The 18,282-nt window shown below is 39.0% G+C and overlaps 1 protein-coding gene across 1 annotated transcript in view; it reads right to left on the bottom strand.

The window, feature by feature from the left end:
• mkrn1 (makorin, ring finger protein, 1) overlaps positions 1-18,282 on the bottom strand; it is a 79,640-nt gene that overhangs the window by 10,203 nt on the left and 51,155 nt on the right. The window contains exons 4-6 of the mRNA XM_052029863.1: positions 13,609-13,835; positions 12,424-12,638; positions 10,584-10,694 (exon numbers count right to left, since the gene is read on the bottom strand). Of these exons, the coding sequence (XP_051885823.1) occupies positions 10,584-10,694; positions 12,424-12,638; positions 13,609-13,835 (553 nt within the window). The remainder of the gene's footprint in view (positions 1-10,583; positions 10,695-12,423; positions 12,639-13,608; positions 13,836-18,282) is intronic.

The raw sequence follows: 18,282 nt of genomic DNA on the forward strand, positions 1-18,282 counted from the left end.
AAACCATACTGACTTCTGCCTATTTTATCATGAGCTTCCAAGTACCTGAAACCTCATCCATAATAATTGACTCTAAAATCTTACTAACCACTGAAGTCAGGTTAACCAGTCTATAATTTCCTGTCTTTTGCCTCCCTCCCTTCTTAAAGAGTGGAATGACATTTGCGATTTTCCAGTCCTCTGGAACCATTCCTGACTAGTGATTCTTGAAAGATCACTACTAATGCCTCCACAATCTCTTCAGCCGCCTCTTTCAGAACCCTGGGGTGTTGTCCATCTAGTCCAGGTGACAGCCACCTACAGACCTTTCAGCTTCGAGCACCTTCCCCTTAGTAATAGCGACTACACTCACTTCTGCCCCCGACTCTCCAATTTCTGGCATGTTGCTGGTGTCTTCCACAGTGAAGACTGACGCAAAATACTTGTTCAGTTCATCCGCCATTTCTCTGTTCCCCATTACTACTTCTCCAGCATCATTTTCCAACAGTCTGATGTCCACTCTTGCCTCTTTTACTCTTTAGATATCTGGAAAAAACTTTTGGTATCCTCTTTTATATCACTGATTAGTTTATCTTCATGTTTCATCTTTTCTCCCCTTATTGCTGTTTTAGTTGCCTTCCATTGATTTTTAAAAAGTTTCCCAGTCCTTTAGCTTCCTGCTAATTTTTGCAATGTTGTACGCCTTCTATGATGTCTTTGACTTCCATTGTCAGCCACGGTTGCCTCATCCTCCCTTTAGAATGCTGCTGCTTCTTTGGGATGAAATTGATACTGCATCTTCCGAATTACTCCCAGAAGCTCCTGCCATTGCTGCTCTACCGTCATCCCTGCTAAGGTTCTCTTCCAATCAACTTCGGCAGCTCCTTTCTCATGCCTTTGTAGTTACCTTTACTCAACTATAATACTGATACATCTGATTTTAGCTTCTCCCTCTCAAACTGCAGGGTGAATTCTATCATATTATGATCACTGCCTACGGGTTCCTTTACCTTAAGCTCCCTAAACAAATTTGGTTTGTTGCACAACACCAAATCCAGAATTGCCTTTTTCCCTAGTGGGCTCAACCACCAACTGCTCTAAAACGCCATCTTGTAGGCGTTCTCCAAATTCCTTCTCCTGGGATCCAGTGCCAACCTGGTTTTCCCAATCTACCTGCATATTGAAGACCCCCATGACCACCGTGACATTTCCTTTCTTACATGCCTTTTTTTGAAATCTCCTGTTGTAATTTGTACCCCACATCCTGGCTACTATTCGGAGGCCTGTATACAACTCCCATCAGGGTCTTCTTACCTTTGCAGCTTCTTAACTCTCCACAAGGATTCTACATCTTCTGGTCCCATGTTACTTCTTGCTAAGGATTGATTTCATTTATACCAACAGTCACCCCATCCCCTCTGCCCACCTGCCTCTTTTCGATAGGATGTGTATCCTTAGATGTTTAGCTCCCAGCTGTGATCTTCTTTCAACCACGACTATGATGCCCACAATGTCAAACCTGCCAATTTCTAACTGCACTATAAGCTTATCTACCTTATTTTCCATACTGTGTGCATTCAAATACAACACCTTAAGTCTTGTATGCACCACCTCTCGTCAAATTTGTCTCCATGTTGCCCAAAGTTAAATTTTTATCTCTTTCTAAACTTTGTCCTATTTTTTATTCTGGAGACTTTAACCTCTCCTGCACTCTCCTTCCCTTTTACTTTATCCAATCTTTACCAATCTGTTGAACCCACCCCCTCTAGTTTAAAGCCCCATCCACAGCACTAGTTATGTGATTTGCCAGGACCCTAGTCCCAGCATGGTTTAGGTGGAGCTCAGCCCATCTTTCTCCTTCCCCAATACTGGTGCCAATGTCACACAAGTTCAAACCCTCTTCTCCTACACCGATCTTTGAGCCACGGATTTAACTCTATCTTATTGACCTTGTGCCAATTTGCACGTGGCTCAGGTAGCAATCCAGAGATCACTACCTTTTTGGTTCTGCTTTTTAATTTAGTCCCTAGCTGCTTAAATTCCCTCAGCAGAACCTCTTTCCTTGTTTTACCTACATCGTTGGTACCCATATGGAACACGACAACTGGATTTTTCCCCTCCTAGTTTTACTAGTGCACCATTGTACTACCCACATACAAGCTGAAATTCCACTGATGAAGTAGAGGAATTTAAATTCACAAAATTCATTGAGAAATATAACAAAGACATTACCACATAAAAGCCCTTCTGGTTCACTAATGTCTGTTATTTGCACCTAGTGTGGTGTATATACGACTCCAGAACCACAGCAATGTGGCAGATTCTGAAATATTTTAGAAAGCCACATGATTACACCAAACTACTTCAATGAAGTACAATAAGGAAAGTTGGAAGGATTACCAAGTTTTACCCTAGGTATGAGACTTAAAACTGCTAAATACTCCTCCAGGGATATAATCTGTGGAGTTGCAACAAAATTCATGCAGTTATTGCACAAAAGGAGTTATGCAAAAGCTGACTGTTATAATTATAAAATCATACCTTTCAGCCAACATCCCCAAATTTTCCACCACCTTCGCAAAGAGGTCTGCAGTGTTATACAGTGAGGAATAAATAGCCTTGTATCTTTATTATTGATTCTGTTTTACCTGACGTCCTATGACTTTCTGCTCCCCCTCAACTGATGAATCAGTACTCAACATTGAAAAACACTTGGAACAAGCATCAAAGGCTTGGATGAGGATTTTGATGTCCGTCATTAACTAAGTCATTAAGCTGGTAAGAGTGCAAAGACTTACAAGAATGTTGCATGAGGGCCTGAGTTATAGGGGGAGGTTGGGCAAGCTAGGACTTTATTCCTTGGAGCATAGGAGACTGAGGGGTGACATTATAGAAGTGTATAAAATCATGAGGGGCATAGATAGATAGGGTGGATGCACACAGTCTCCCTCCCCCCCCCCCCCCCCCCCCCCCCAGAGAATGGGAATCAAAAACTAGAGGGCATAGGTTTAAGGAGAGGGGAAAGATTTAATAAAAGGGACCTGAAGGGCAACTTCTTCACACAGAGGGTGGTACATATATGGAATGTGCTGCCATAAGGGTGGTTGAGGCAGGTACATTAACAACATTTAAGATATTTGGACAGATACACAAATAGGAAAGGTTTAGTGATAAAGGGCCAAACGCGGGCAAATGGAACTAGCTTAGATAGACCTCTTGGTCGGCTGTATTATTCCATGAGTAAGTCAACATCACCATTAGTGGCAAAGCTAGCAGAATTCTGAAGGACTTAACTGCCAGACTATCACCGTCACAGATGGTGACAGCCAACACAAGGGAAAAAGTAACCTTACCCCATCTTCACCAATCTACCCATTGCATTTGCAGATATTCACAGTATTTAAGCAAGCCTGACCAGCAGAAATCCTTTGTGGTTACCCAAGATTGGTCTTCATTAGGAGATAACTTTCTGATCATGATTTCATAGAAAGATTGAAATATAAACAGAGGAGACATCCATGCCAACTCAAGCTACAAGATCTTTTCAGAATTTCTCCTTCACCATCATGCTAAACGGATTTGATTCAGAACATACCTAGCATTAGTGATCTATGAGACACAGCAGGTTGTCAGCAACAGCAGAACTGCATTTCATCACCATTTGTAATCTCATAGCCTGGTATACATCTCACATTACCACTACATTCAAGTTAGGTTACCACCATTACCATCTATGTCCTGTTCATTTCAATATCAATACCAATTCAGTATCAGGAAATGACTGAGCCCACAATATAGCAAAGGCTATGAATGCTGACAAAAACCAAACCACAATGAAGAAGCAATGCTTTGGAATTAGCTGCTGTGCGGTTACAATAGAGTGGAAAATTGGCCATTTGATGCTCAAGAATGCATCTTTGAAAACCTAGGTTGATACCCGATATAGATTAGCCAATTTTTATTTTTGGTGGGGCGGGGGGGGGGGGGGGTTGCGGTGGGGAGGGAAGGCCCTCCTTGCTTCCTAGATACAAAATCTGGAACACAGCTAATTGAATAATTACCAGCAGAATAATGGAAGAACTTATTGACAGTGCTATCAAGCACTATCTACTATCTTGTAACCTGCTCAGTGACCAGTTTAGATTTCATAAAGCCCAATTGTGTTCCAGAGCCCATTGCAGTCTTGGTCCAAAAAACTGAATTTCAGAGGCAAGGCAAGTTTCACTGCTCTCAAGACCATGGGAGGATTTAAACAAACATTCAAAATACAACCACAGCAAAATCAGTATCAAAAAACATAGGTAAGATTGTTGGAGGACAATAATTTTGGTCTCAAGTGATTGCTACAGGGGCTCCTCAAGGCAGAATTCTTGACTCAACCATAATCTTTAGATATTTCATAAGTACATAGGGAGGTGTTGAGTCCTAGGTCTTGGAGTTTGGTCCCAAGCAAACTTGTCACCAAACTCCAAGACCTAGGACTCAACACCTCCCTCTGTAACTGGATCCTTGACTTTCTAACCAACAGACCACGATCAGTAAGGAAGGCATCAATACCTCCGGCACGATTATTCTCAACACTGGTGCCCCACAAGGCTGTGTCCTCAGCCCTCTACTCTACTCCCTATACAGTGGCATGCAAAAGTTTGGGCACCCCTGGTCAAAATTTCTGTTATTGTGAATAGCTAAGTAAAAGATGACCTGATTTCCAAAAGGCATAAAGTTAAAGATGACACCCTTTTTCCTCCAAACATACCTTTGCTCATTACGGCCAAGAAGTTCTATTTTAACTTCATCAGTCCACAAGACTTGTTTCCAAAATGCATCAGGCTTGTTTAGATGTTTCTTTGCAAACTTCTGACACTGAATTTTGTGGTGAGGACGCAGGAAAGTTTGGAGAAAAAAGGGTGCACAATTTCATGAAAAGAACACCTCTCCAACTGTTAAGCACGGGGGTGAATCGATCATGCTTTGGGCTTGTGTTGCAGCCAGTGGCACAGGGAACATTTCACTGGTAGAGGGAAGAATGAATTCAATTAAATACCAGCAAATTCTGGAAACAAACATCACACCGTCTGAAAAAAAAGCTGAAGATGAAAAGAGGATGGCTCCTACAACAGGCTAACGATCATAAACACACCTCAAAATCCACAGTGGACTACCTCAAGAGGCACAAGCTGAAGGTTTTGCCATGGCCCTCACAGTCCCACGACCTAAACATCAAAAATCTGTGGCTAGACCTCAAAAGAGCAGTGCATGCAAGACGGCCCAAGAATCTCAGAACTTCCTTTTGCAAGGAAGAATGGGCGAAATTCCCCCAAGCAAGAATTGAAAGACTCTTAGGCTACAGAAAGCGTTTACAAGCTGTGATACTTGCCAAAGAGGGTGTTACTAAGTACTGACCAAAGTGGGTGTTACTAAGTACTGACCATGCAGGGTGCCCAAAATTTTGCTTCAGACCCTTTTCCTTTCTTATTTTGAAACTGTAAAAGATGGAAATAAAAAAGTAATCTTGCTTAAAATATTAAAGAAATGTGTCATCTTTAACTTTATGCCTTTTGGAAAACAGGTCATCTTTTACTCCACTTAACTATTCATAGTAACAGAAATTTTGACCAGGGTGCCCAAACTTTTGCATGCCACTGTATACTTATGACTGTGTGGCTAGATTCTACTCTAACTCCATCTACAAGTTTGCAGATGATACCACTATTGTAGGCCGTATCTCAAACAGCGATGAGTCAGAGTACAGGAAGGAAATAGAGAGCTTAGTGGAATGGTGTCATGACAACAACCTTTACCTCAATGTCAACAAAAAGAACTAGTCATTGACTTCAGGAAAGGGGGCAGTGTACATGCACCTGTCTACATCAATGGTGCTGAGGTCGAGAGGTTTGAGTGCTTCAAGTTCCTGGGAGTGAACATCACCAACAGCCTGTCCTGGTCAAATCATGTAGATGCCACAGCCAAGAAAGCTCACCAGCGCCTCTACTTCCTCAGGAGGCTAAAGGAATTTGGTTTGTCCCCTTTGACTCTCACCAACTTTTACTGATGCACCATAGAAAACATCCTATCTGGATGCATCACAGCTTGGTATGGCAACTGCTCTGCCCAGGAGAAGAAACTGCAGAGAGTTGTGGACACAGCCCAGTGCATCACGGACACCAGCCTCCCCTCCTTGGACTATCTTTATCTCTCGTTGTCTTGGTGAAGCAGCCAGCATAATCAAAGACCCCACCCACCCGGGACATTCTCTCTTCTCACCTCTTCCATCGGGTAGAAGATACAGGAGCCTGAGGGCACGTACCACCAGACTTAAGGACAACTTCTACCCCACTGTGATAAGACTATTGAACTGTTTTCTTATACAATGAGGTGGTCTTTGACCTCACGATCTACCTTGTTGTGACCTTGCACCTTATTGCACTGCACTTTCTCTGTAGCTGTAATACTTTACACTGTAGTTATTGTTTTTACCTGTACTACATCAATGCACTCTGTACTAACTCAATGTAACTGCACTGTGTAATGAATTGATCTGTACGATTGGTATGCAAGAGAAGTTTTTCACTGTACCTCAGTACAAGTGACAATAATAACCCAATACCAATACCGTTCTCCATTATAAAATGTAAAGTTAGGATCTAGCTGATGATTGCTGTGCTCAGTTCCATTCACAACTCCCGATCTCAGGAATGAAAACAGAAAATACTCAAAACATTAATTACATCAGAGAGGATCAATGGAAGGAGAAAAAGTTGACGTTTCAGGTAGAAGACCCTTTGGCAGAACTGGGAGAGAGGAAACAAGATCATGTAAAGTAGCAGAGAAGATGGTGGAGGAATAGTTAGGTCAAAGGGAATCTCTCTGATTAAACTGGAGATCATCCAGTTGATGGGTTAATGGGGACAGTTAGAGAGTAAATAATAGACAAAAGAAATGTGAAAAGGTGTGAAATGCACAAATGGAGGACATGCTCAAAGGGTCACACTGTGCTAATGGAGGAAGAAATATTCAGCCAATGGACGACTTAGATCAGACCACTCCCCCACCTCTTCCTGGACAGATCAAGGATAGAGATCTCCTGGTACTTGCCTTCCACCCCACCAGTCCCTACATTCAACACATCACCCTTCAATTTCTGCCAGTTGCAACAAAATTCTACCAGACACATCTTAGCCTTCCCTCTTAGCATTTTGAACAAATCATTTCCTTTGCAACTCTCTGATCTGCTCTTCTCTCCCCACCAATTATTCCTCTTCTTACCTCTTCCCTTTGCACCATCAGGGACCCAGAAATGAGCAATTCACTTGCACTTCTAGTTCTCAGCTTTTGGTGTTCTCTACAATGGAGAAGCAAATACAGATTGGGCACCCACTTTGCAGAACACTTACATTCAGTCCGCAGAGATGGCTAAAGAGCTCATTGTTGTCTGCAAAATTAATTCTCAACCTCACTCTGACTTGTCTGTGGCTCCCCATTTTCTCACATTGCTGCATATGTACTCTATCCAGTTCTGCACTAGGTAACTCACTTTCTCGGCATGTAGTGGAACTGGTCATTTCTGCTTCAAGTCAGTCATATTGGCTTTTTTTTGCTCTCCATTAGCACAGCCTGACCTGCTGAGCATGACCGACAGCTCTGCATTCCATACGCCTTTGTCTATACTCTTGCTTTCTAACTGCTCTTATCTCATAGCCTTTGTTCCATTATTTCCTCTAAATGCCCCTAACCTCCACCCCATGACAGCTCTGGCCTTGCCTTCTTCACTTTGTCCTAATCATTTCTCTCCCCTCTTCCCCCACCACCCCCCACATCATCTCTGCTAGTTGAAACAATATTGCTTTCTCTTAGTTCTGATGAAGGGTCTTTGATCTGAAATGTTAACTGTTTCCCTTTCCACAAACGCAGCCTGACCTGCTGACTGTTTCCAGCACTGCCCGTTTTCATTTCACATTTCTAGCATCTGCAGGTTTTTTTTCTACTCCTGACACTGGGTGCTCTGGAGTTTGCAGCTCTCTCCATACCACAGACGCGTGCACGGTAGCACGGGCGGCACGGTAGTGTACTGGTTAGCGTGACGCTATTACAGCGCCAGCAATTGGGGTTTGATTCCCGTCACTGTCTGTAAGGAGTTTGTACGTTCTCCCATGTCTGCGTGGGTTTCCTCTGGGTGCTCTGGTTTCCTCCCACATTCTAAAGACGTACGGGTAGGTTAATTTGGGTTTAAAATGGGCGGCACAGACTCGTTGGGCCGGAAGGATCTGTTACCACGCTGTAAATAAAAGTTAAAAATTTAAAAAAATTTTTTAAAAATGACAAGCTGACAGGTTAACAAGTAATCAAAAATGACCTCTTAATGTAGGGAAATGGCAAAAGACTCAAAGGATGTGTTGATGAGCATGTACAAGAGAGAAAAAGTTGCAGAGGCACAGGAAAATAAGAGGGGGTGGATGAGATCAATGGAACTGCTCCCCTGGAGCCATTATGGACCCAATGGGTGAAATAGCCTCCTCTGTGTTGTTACAAATTAGCTCTCTTCATGTAATGTAATCTGAATCCCATACAGCAAGGACAAGCTTCAGGCTTGGGATGAGTGGCAAGCACAGAGGTGTCTGTCAATGGCCAACAGCACAAAGTCCCAGCACCTCTGCTTGACACTCAATAACCATTACTTACAACAAAATACAATTATTCAGGAAATTAAACTGGACTAGACACAAATACCTTGATTACAGAGGCAATTCAGGCACCATTAGTCAGGCATTTTCATTATGACATACCTACCTCAAGAGCTTTTCACTAGGTGCAGAAAACGAGTCTGATAGAACATATTTTACTTGTTAGGATCAGTCAGACAACATTAATTCACCTAGGCAGTACAACACACTATACCTTAAATATTCACTCCATCACTGGTGCAGAGTTACTGAATGTTTACCATCTTTACATTACATTGCAGCAGTTTAAAGCTTTTTCAACAGTGCCTATTGGCAACAATGATATCAGGCAAACAGGAGGACAACAATCATAGAAGGAATGGAAGCAGTCATAGCCCATTTGGCCCCTGGCATGACCTCTCTATCAGCAGTAATTTTAAGTTGTAATAGCCCCATATCCCCCAAATACCCTTAATATCCAAGGGTCTATCGATTTGTCTGGAGTATACCAAGTGACCAAGTTGTGACAGCTCTCTTGGATACGTTTTTCTCAGTCCTGAACAGCCTAGCCCTTATACTGAGACCGTGATTCTCGTTCCTAAGCTTACCAAGTCAGGGAAGCAGTAACTTGGCTTAGACCCTGAAAAGACCTTTCAGAATTCTGAATATTTCAAATGAAATCACCCCTCATTCCAATAAACCCCAGAGAATATATGCCCCAGTCTATTTAATTTCTCCTTACATGACGATATGGCAAGTCTTAATTGCATCCCATCTATTGCAAGTATACCCTTCCTTAAGTAGGTAGACCACTCTGCAGATAAAACTGCAGATGCAGTCTTGCCATGGCTCTAATTTCAAAACGTCTTCACTCTTGTAATTAAATCCTTGTACAATAAAGATCAATGTACTACTTGGCTTCCCTATTGTTGTACCTGCACCTTCAATTTCACTGAATCATGTGCAAGGACACCATGGCCAATTTGAACATCACCACTTTTCAATCACTTGAGTAACACTCCTATTTTCTACAATTTTTTTTGAAAAACAAAGTAGCTGCTTCATATTTTTCTACATTATATTCCATCTGCCTTTTCCTTGCCCACTCACTTAGCCATCTATATCCTCTTGAAACCTTTGTTTCCTCTTCAAAACTCGCATTGCCACCCAGTTTTGCTTTGGTTAATTCCTGCTCAAAGTCATACATTGCCTTTAATTATGCATATGTGATCATCCTGTCATCAACAGGGAAAAATCTTGGAACTCCCTAACAATACTGTGAATATCTTTACCCTCAGTTTGAGGAAGTTTTCCGCCCCCTTCTCAAGGGCAATAAATCTTGTCCTTCGCAGTGTTAGACACTGTTCTATTACAAATATAAAAAAACCTCACATTACATCCTCACCAATCCTAATTGGATTATTAGCACAGTTCTAATCTAATGAAGGCCAGAGAATGTTTCCTGCAAATTTTCCATTAAGGTTAGGCACAGCATTACTATAACTGGTGTTTTATGGTAATTTTTCTTCATTTCCTTGCACTGAAATCTTTACTGCATTTAAAAAACATGCTATGCTTAATGTGCACGGATAGTGCACATCTTTAACATCCTTTAAGTTCTAACTGGTTAAGTTAATTTCCACTTTCACTCATTTGGCTTCAGATGCCGTCAACATGAAAAATGCAGAAAAGGGCAATATGATTGAGCAAATTCACATCCATCTACCGCTGGTCACCGATGGCCATCAGCATTATAACTTTAGGCAAAATGAATTATAAAGACTGCACAACTCCATTTGCTTTGATTAATTTTTCTGTACTGCTACTCTTAGTGTTTATGTGGTTCTACAAAACTAAGTATGACAAGCAGCAAACCTATCACAAATAGAGGTTGGAATAATATAAGCAACATTTAGTCTGAAGATGCATCACAATCAATGTTACCTCATTGCCTCTTTATACTTCTTGATGAGTTTCTGTTTTTCTTCCTTGTCTTCCACCCAATATTCACTAGGAATGACAAAATTTGATGTAATTCGACATTCAGGACAGGATCTGTAAAATTAAGATTGTGAAGAATTACAATGGCAATACCAATCTATCCAATATATATGAGAGTTAAAGGAAGGCCCAATTTTCTTTATATAATCAGCTAACTGCTGTATACGTAGCTTCGCATGGAAACTGAATTCCAATAATCAATTGACTTAAATGGATAGTAGTTAAAAACCATCTCAAAGTAGTTGCATTTTCAACAATAAAACTGGAAGCAACTAAATAAGCAGCAGGTATGTGTCATTTGCTTAACATTTAATCACTCAGACAGTGATTAATTTTTCTTTTGTCTAAGTTTTCCTTTTGATAAAAAGATAGCTCATACTTGGTTTGAGTCTTACCCCATCTGTGTAAACTTCACCCAACATCCTAATGCAAACATGTTCTGCAGATATAAAGATAATGATGCACTCTTGCACCGCACCAACCCCACCCCAACTAATTGGATGGATTAAGAAAATTTGGTTTGAAGGATCCAACCTAGGACCTTTTTGATCTGTATATGATACTCCCTCTACATGACCCCAAGCCAACTTGAACATACAAATTCACAGGAAAAAAGTTTATACAGATAAGGCAGCGTTTGATACGTTAAAATTATAGAGAGTAGATCTGGTGCTTCATGGAGGTCATAGATTTTACTTTAGTGCAACACAATCAGCAGGACAAATCTGGCTCACTGCCAACCTCATTCTCAATGCCAGAGGACCAGAATTCTGTTTGCCACCATCATCCCCATTGCTGGGGGTTAAAAGACCCAACAGGTGGCTTGTCATCATTAACATTGGTAATATTATTTGTTCTAGAAACCTACAAGTTACTTTACATTTTAGTAAAATTTACTGCACGTATTAACAAGGAATCTTGTCTAAATACAAATCTCTAAAACAATCACAAGTTTGCTTTAAAACATTACTGCTAATCCTGCTTAGAAATAAACAAAATGTAGATTAGACCTTCTACATTGTATAATTAAACTTTTTAGTCAATGCGTATTATTTCACTTTTAAAATAACCTAATTATTATTGTCATATTTGCACAATTAAAACTATTTGTAATGCAAATTACTGAATATTTGGAGAATCTACATAAAATCAAGATTTATTACAAATCAAATTTAAGTACACCCAAATAGAATCTGTAATTTTACTGTTTTAAGAAAAGCACCCACTGGTCTTTAGCATCTGACTATCTAATTTACAACCCTTGTATCTCAATAGCAATACAAATACAAATCAGTTTGCATAAAAGGTAAGTATACTTATTTATGGTGTCTTTGGTTGAGCAGGAGCCTTGTGATATTAGGATCTTCACTTGCCTAATAAGGCATGCATAGCTCATCCTGTCTGATACACCACACTTGCACAATGCCTACAGAATGTAGATGTAGCAAATAAGAGCAAAAGCTTAACTAAAACTAAGTGATTACAAATAAAAATTGCAACCCAAATTAAAAAAAAATACGGGTTCATCTATTTAAGATGATTTTAAGATTAGGCCAGTTCCCCACCCACCAACCCCCCCCCCCTCCCCCGAGGAAAAAGAGTCTTGGGAACTCTATTCCTCAAAGAATAGAAGAAACATGAATATTTTTAAAATGCAAAGTTAGATACTTTATAAGCAAAGGGATAAAAGTTTACTTAGGTCAGGCGGAAGTAGCAAGTACATTAGCCTTGATCTTATTGAAAGAGTAGGCTTGATGGGTCTGCCTTTTTAAAAGGGACTTACTTTACAATCTTGTTTTCAAATTGTTTAGCACTCCTCCATTTTCGAATACAATTGAGACAGTAGGCATGACTACAGTTGGACATGATTCCAAAACGCCGCTCACTTGCATTTGTTTTTTCATATATTACTTCCATACAGATGCCACATATAATGTCCTTGCTACGTTGAATGGCAAAAGATAGTTCCATGTCCTTCTCATGGGCCTCGATGCAAGCCTATAAAAAGAAAGAACATCTACAAGTCAAGAAAACACAATATTGCAATTTTAAGTTGGCAACTTTAAAAATGCTAATCAAAGTTAATATTCACATACAAACTAAAAGTAAATGTTATCGGAAAATATTACATATTTGAAGATTTTTCCTTAAAACCTCTTCAATCAAAAATAATGTCCAAGATTATGACCACACAGAAGAACCAAAATCATTAGCAATTCAATGTGTTCAAATATCCTATTACATAATTCACAACTCTAACTTTTGAAAGAGCCGAAGATGAGATGGCTTAATTTATTCATTACAAATATAAACCAGTCTTCCTCATTCAAGTCCTTTTGCATTATGCAATAGTAACCGAAGGTGTTACGTAGCTGGAGATCAGTGGGTCAACAAGACTGTTTTGGGCAAAGCTCAGGACTACTTGGTTCAATCAAGACTCCATTAGCACATTGGATCCACTTACGCTGAATATGGTCCATATCCGCCAGTGTCGAAGAAAGTAATGAAGGCAATAACTAGAACTCTTAAAATACTCAGTTTTGAGGTACACAAGGTTTTGACGACATAAAAAGGGTCAAATGTCCTTCCAAAATAATACCATTACTCAAACTACTTCCTTAATATATTCTTTAGCACCATTTAAAATTACAGTACTGATATCAGCTGCATAATTCAACATAATTTAATTGCCTTCAATATAGCATTACAACAGCTAGTTTAAATGAACCAAATGCTTCACTGACTATTAACTGTGTTAAATGTGAACAAACAGCAAAGGAAATGGCATAGAGCAAATTGCACAAATATGAACTGTTGTGCAAATTTTATCCAGCAATTTTGTTAAAAACAGAACAGTTGATAGAGATCAAGTACACCTCAATTCTTTCCTCATTTTACCATCACACGTCAACCTAAAGAAGGATCTTAAGTACAATACAATATCCTTCCTTGCTGTTCAATTACTTGCCTTTATGTGGTCTGATCTTTGAGAGGCATCAGTCGGGTGAAGAACCTGCAGGCCACACATATCGCATACATCTCCATGAAGGTAAACGCAGTTCACACCATATCGGCACTCTCCCAAAGCAGCATATGGACACATCTGTTTCTTAACATCTTCACCAGTTTGTGGGGCCTCAAAGCTCTCTTCTATTATCAACCTTTCCAGTCTTGCTTCCTGGCAAGTTGGTACAGCTGTAATGAGAATTTTTAAATGATCCTATAACTAATTACCAACATGACTCTACAACAGCATACCAAAGGTACAATTTTGATTCTCTATTTAGACCACATTAAAATATCATCTAACAGATTGTGATAAAAAAGAAAAAGCAGTAATATTCTTTTGGGGAAGTTGAGGGTGGGTGGATGAGGGAAGTTAATTTGATCCCCAAACTTTGTTAGTAATTAAAGCTTCTCCTAAACAGGGATTCCAGAATGAAGTCTGCATGTGACCCATCAGATCAAATCAGTGGACTCAGAAATTACACTCAGATAACTTGTGCATTATACTAGGATTGGGTAGATTTCATTATACTAAATGAAGGAATGGGATCCTACTGAGTACGATTTCATGTTCATTGATAAAACTCAATATTGCAAAAAGATTGCAAGTTACGCAAGTAACCTTTTGGCTTAAAAATAGCAAAAACAGTACATCTCCAATTGACCATTGAAGAAATGCTGAGTGTGAGCACCTAGTGGGCAACTTTTAGTAACCTTTTCCTAAAGGGGAAAATTGTTTTATTTACAGTGACTATGAGATGACTACAAAGATTAATTTCCAAGTAGGGTCTTGTTCCCAACTTACTTGTATGCTACTATTAAACCTGTATGAAAAAAATCTGATGGCCCAACATGCTAATCAGCTAGAATTGTCAAATTTCTTAAGTTCAGGCCCGAGTTACTGAAAGCTTAAGCATTTTCCACAAGGAGAGGGCGCCTAGCCCCTTTCTTTTTTCAAAAAAAGGCATGGGAGGCATAGTAGTAGAATCACAAAATGACAAAATATGGTTGATTTTCTATGCCTTTTTACATGGATAAAAGAAAAATCAGACAAATCAAAGCATTTTTCAAAATACAGTAATCGTTTTAGATCTCAGAACAGTTTCAACATAGACTTCTAATAAGCCATTAATGGCAGATGTTTGTTGCACATGATAGAATACAAGCTTGTCTGAGACAAACTAAATCATTAGCAGTACAATCTTATTTCTATTAATTACCAAAATACATGCAGATTAACGTGTAGACCAGGTTTAAAAATAGGTAACAATTCACTCACATCTGGCATTGTACGAGTCAGATAGGTCTCATTCTCAACTCCTCTATGTATAGTAAACAGCAGACAAAAAGATCATGTATGGCTTGTATATGACTCCTGTCCACGTGTACCAGGGCTGCAAAATTTCAATCACAACTGGCCAGAGTTGTTACATTTGTTAAGCTCAGGAAAGTTTGCTGGTAGCTCACTAATCCCTCATCTTCTATCCTCCATAATTTCTTGTTGGATCAAATCTTACAAGGCCTGTTGCAGTTCCTTCTGTCACCCAGGCTAGCTCCTTATTTATACCAAAAAGATTTATTATTTGGTTTGGATTCAATTCCTTGGTTTAATTTCAAGCAGATGTTTGAGTGAAGTGTTATTTTAGAAGATTCCAAAGTTCTACAATTAAATAGATAACAACTTAATTCCCCCCCCCTAGTATGGAGGAACACTGCAATGCAAGGACGCTGTATATACACAATAGCAGAAAGCCAAAATGTAGCAACAGGCCAAACTATGCTGATGATGGAACAGCTGATATTCAAACTTATCACATCAAAAGGAAGCATTTGTTATGCATCAATATCAGATTTTACAGCATGTAATCATGTGCTTTTACTGTCCTTCACAGTATTTGGTTCACCCGAAAGCTCAGCTGTTCTCCAAGATTTTGCAACACAAGGATCCAAAGAATAAGTTTCCAGAGTCACAGCTTCCTGGGCCATTCAGACCTAACTGTATTGTCATCAATTATCAATATCCATAAAAGCAGCATAAACCACAGGATGTTGATTGTACTTTCTTTATTAAATCAAAGAAAAATAACAGCTATGATCATTTCTGAAGCTTTATAAATAAAACATTACTATATTGATGCACACTTAACATTTTATGGATGGATCCATGCTGCTACATCATAATTGAAGGAGCCACTTTACAAATAAGAAAACAAAAACTGTTACACTAAAAGCAAACTTAAATACCACTCCCAGCCATTGTCTCTCAATACTTACTGTAGGTTTAGAACACTTTGACCCTTATAATACGGATACGTCTTTAGTTTTCAATACCTTTTTGGTTGAAAACAAAATCAAAGCCTGAGCTAAAGGTAATTCAGTCAAGTGAGTCATGAAGGCCTATGATCATTTCTACGTAACACAGATGAAGTAATAAAAATCAACTCAAAACTGAGCCATAAACCCAAATGTTCCCAAACAACCTTCATAGTATTTACAAAGATGACACAGTAAAGATGGTCAGTAATTTGTGGAGTGCATAAAAATTATTAAAACATTTGGAACCATAGATGTTTTAACATTAAACAGTATATACCAAATTAAAATACTTATTCAAAAGGGTTAAATTTAAAGGAAAACCTTACTGTATATTTGGAGGATGCTTTCTTACCTCATGAGGCTCATACATTATTCCTCAAATGTAGAAAGCATATTTGCATTTAATGAGCAGTTGAATAGTTCCATGATAGACCACTGCAGTCTGTGACTGGAAATCAGGCTGGAGAATTCTTTGGGCAATCACATCCACTAGCACCATGAAGTTGCTGGAGGGTCATTTTATTAAAATGATATTGGCTGAGATATACATGACAAAAAATATTCTAAGTCCACTACTGTAACTGAAGAATAAATGCTTTGACAGCATTCCAGTATTAGGAAGAGATTTAAAAATAATCAGCAATGTTAGTAATTGTTATCAGAACAGATGAGTCCTGAAATTGATTAATATTTGACATTCTTTAAAATGAAGGATATATCATAATTTTGTATAGCCTTTGTGCAGTTTATCAATTCCTGGGCTTAACTGACATTTAAATTATTTGAAAGTTGGAAAGAGTAACAAAACACTTAACTGCACATTATTCTAAAGTAACAGTATCATCTCAATCTTAAACAATTTTCTTATGCACACATTTTGCATTGACTGATCACAATATATATTCAACTACTCTGATTGAGCTTGCGCTGATTACCTGATAAACAGTTTGTTTCAATCAGTGAATTTCAAAACTTGACATGCTGAATTATGGAAATACCAAAGTCCTGATAAGAACCCTGAAGATTTCTTTAATTGACAATATTTAATTTTTTGTTGACCACTTTGGTGTCAGAGGAGTAGCATTTGACTTTAGTCGATTCATAACCAATGACCATTAACAAGCAATATGAGAAGCAAAACTTGAATTATAAAAATTGTGATATCCAAAAATACTCAACTCATTTAAGAGCAGACTGAGTGTGAGGCCTAGAGTTTCCTTCCACGATTGCAATCTCACTTGCATCCAAAAATAGTGTATCTTAAACTTCATAAATTGTTTGCATGTCTCTGAATGGAAATGAAAACTCAAAGCCCATACGTGGTACTGTGAAGTACAACTGCAACAACTGCCTATAAAGCAACAACTATCTGTTGATTGGTGTCAAATTATTTTTTGTCACTATACTAACTTCAAGCCTTCATTTAAAGACATACTGTTCTATATGTAGATATCCAAAATGATGAAACTAACATTCAGAAAAAGCGTCAAGATAAAATGGCTGCTGGCTCAGCTGATTATCAGCAAAACTTAGAGTCTAAACCCATGATGGTTTCCAACTATTGATACAAGTGACTGCAGATGCTGGAATCTGGAACAAAACACTTAGGGGATCAAGCAGGATCTGTGGAGGCAAAGAATAGTCGATGTTTCAGGTTGAGACCCTGCATCAGGACTGGATAGTTTTCTGATTGTTTGGAGTATCTTAGCTGCTTTAAAAAAAAAGAGAAGAAATGGCTGGAATCATCTTCATCTTAATATTTTAGTCTCTTCAACTCATCTTAATCTGATTATTTCTCATACCAGCATACATTTGAATAAATCTTGGTTTAAGCTGCTCATAGTTCAGCCACATCATTGCTCCCCATGAACATTTCAGAATCATTCTAGAATGTAAAAGGTAGCAGCAGCTTTTTTCCTCCATTACCATGACTTTAAATTTTCTTTTCCCTGATCTCTCCTCCCTCACCAAACAAGTGTACAAGGATCTTACTAACAGTTGGATCACCTGTATATACTACTTCACTAAGTCAAATACCACCCCCAAGGTTCCTTGTGTTCTGGCCTTGAACCTGCCCCATTGCCTAGTTTATCTTCCAATATGTTCTCTCCAAAATCAACTTATTTATGCAACTCACCTCTTTCCTTCTCAAAGCCATTCCCTTTAAACTGAAGACTTCCTTTTTCACCCTTATGCTAACTGACATTGTGAACAGTTAGTTTTCTTAATAAATAGATTCATAGTGTATAGGGCATGAAAACAGGCCCTTTAACCCAACTCAGTGATACTAGCCAACATGCCTAAGCTAACCCCATTTGCC

This window comes from Pristis pectinata, chromosome 15 (assembly GCF_009764475.1).
Source record: "Pristis pectinata isolate sPriPec2 chromosome 15, sPriPec2.1.pri, whole genome shotgun sequence".
NCBI lineage: Eukaryota > Metazoa > Chordata > Chondrichthyes > Rhinopristiformes > Pristidae > Pristis > Pristis pectinata.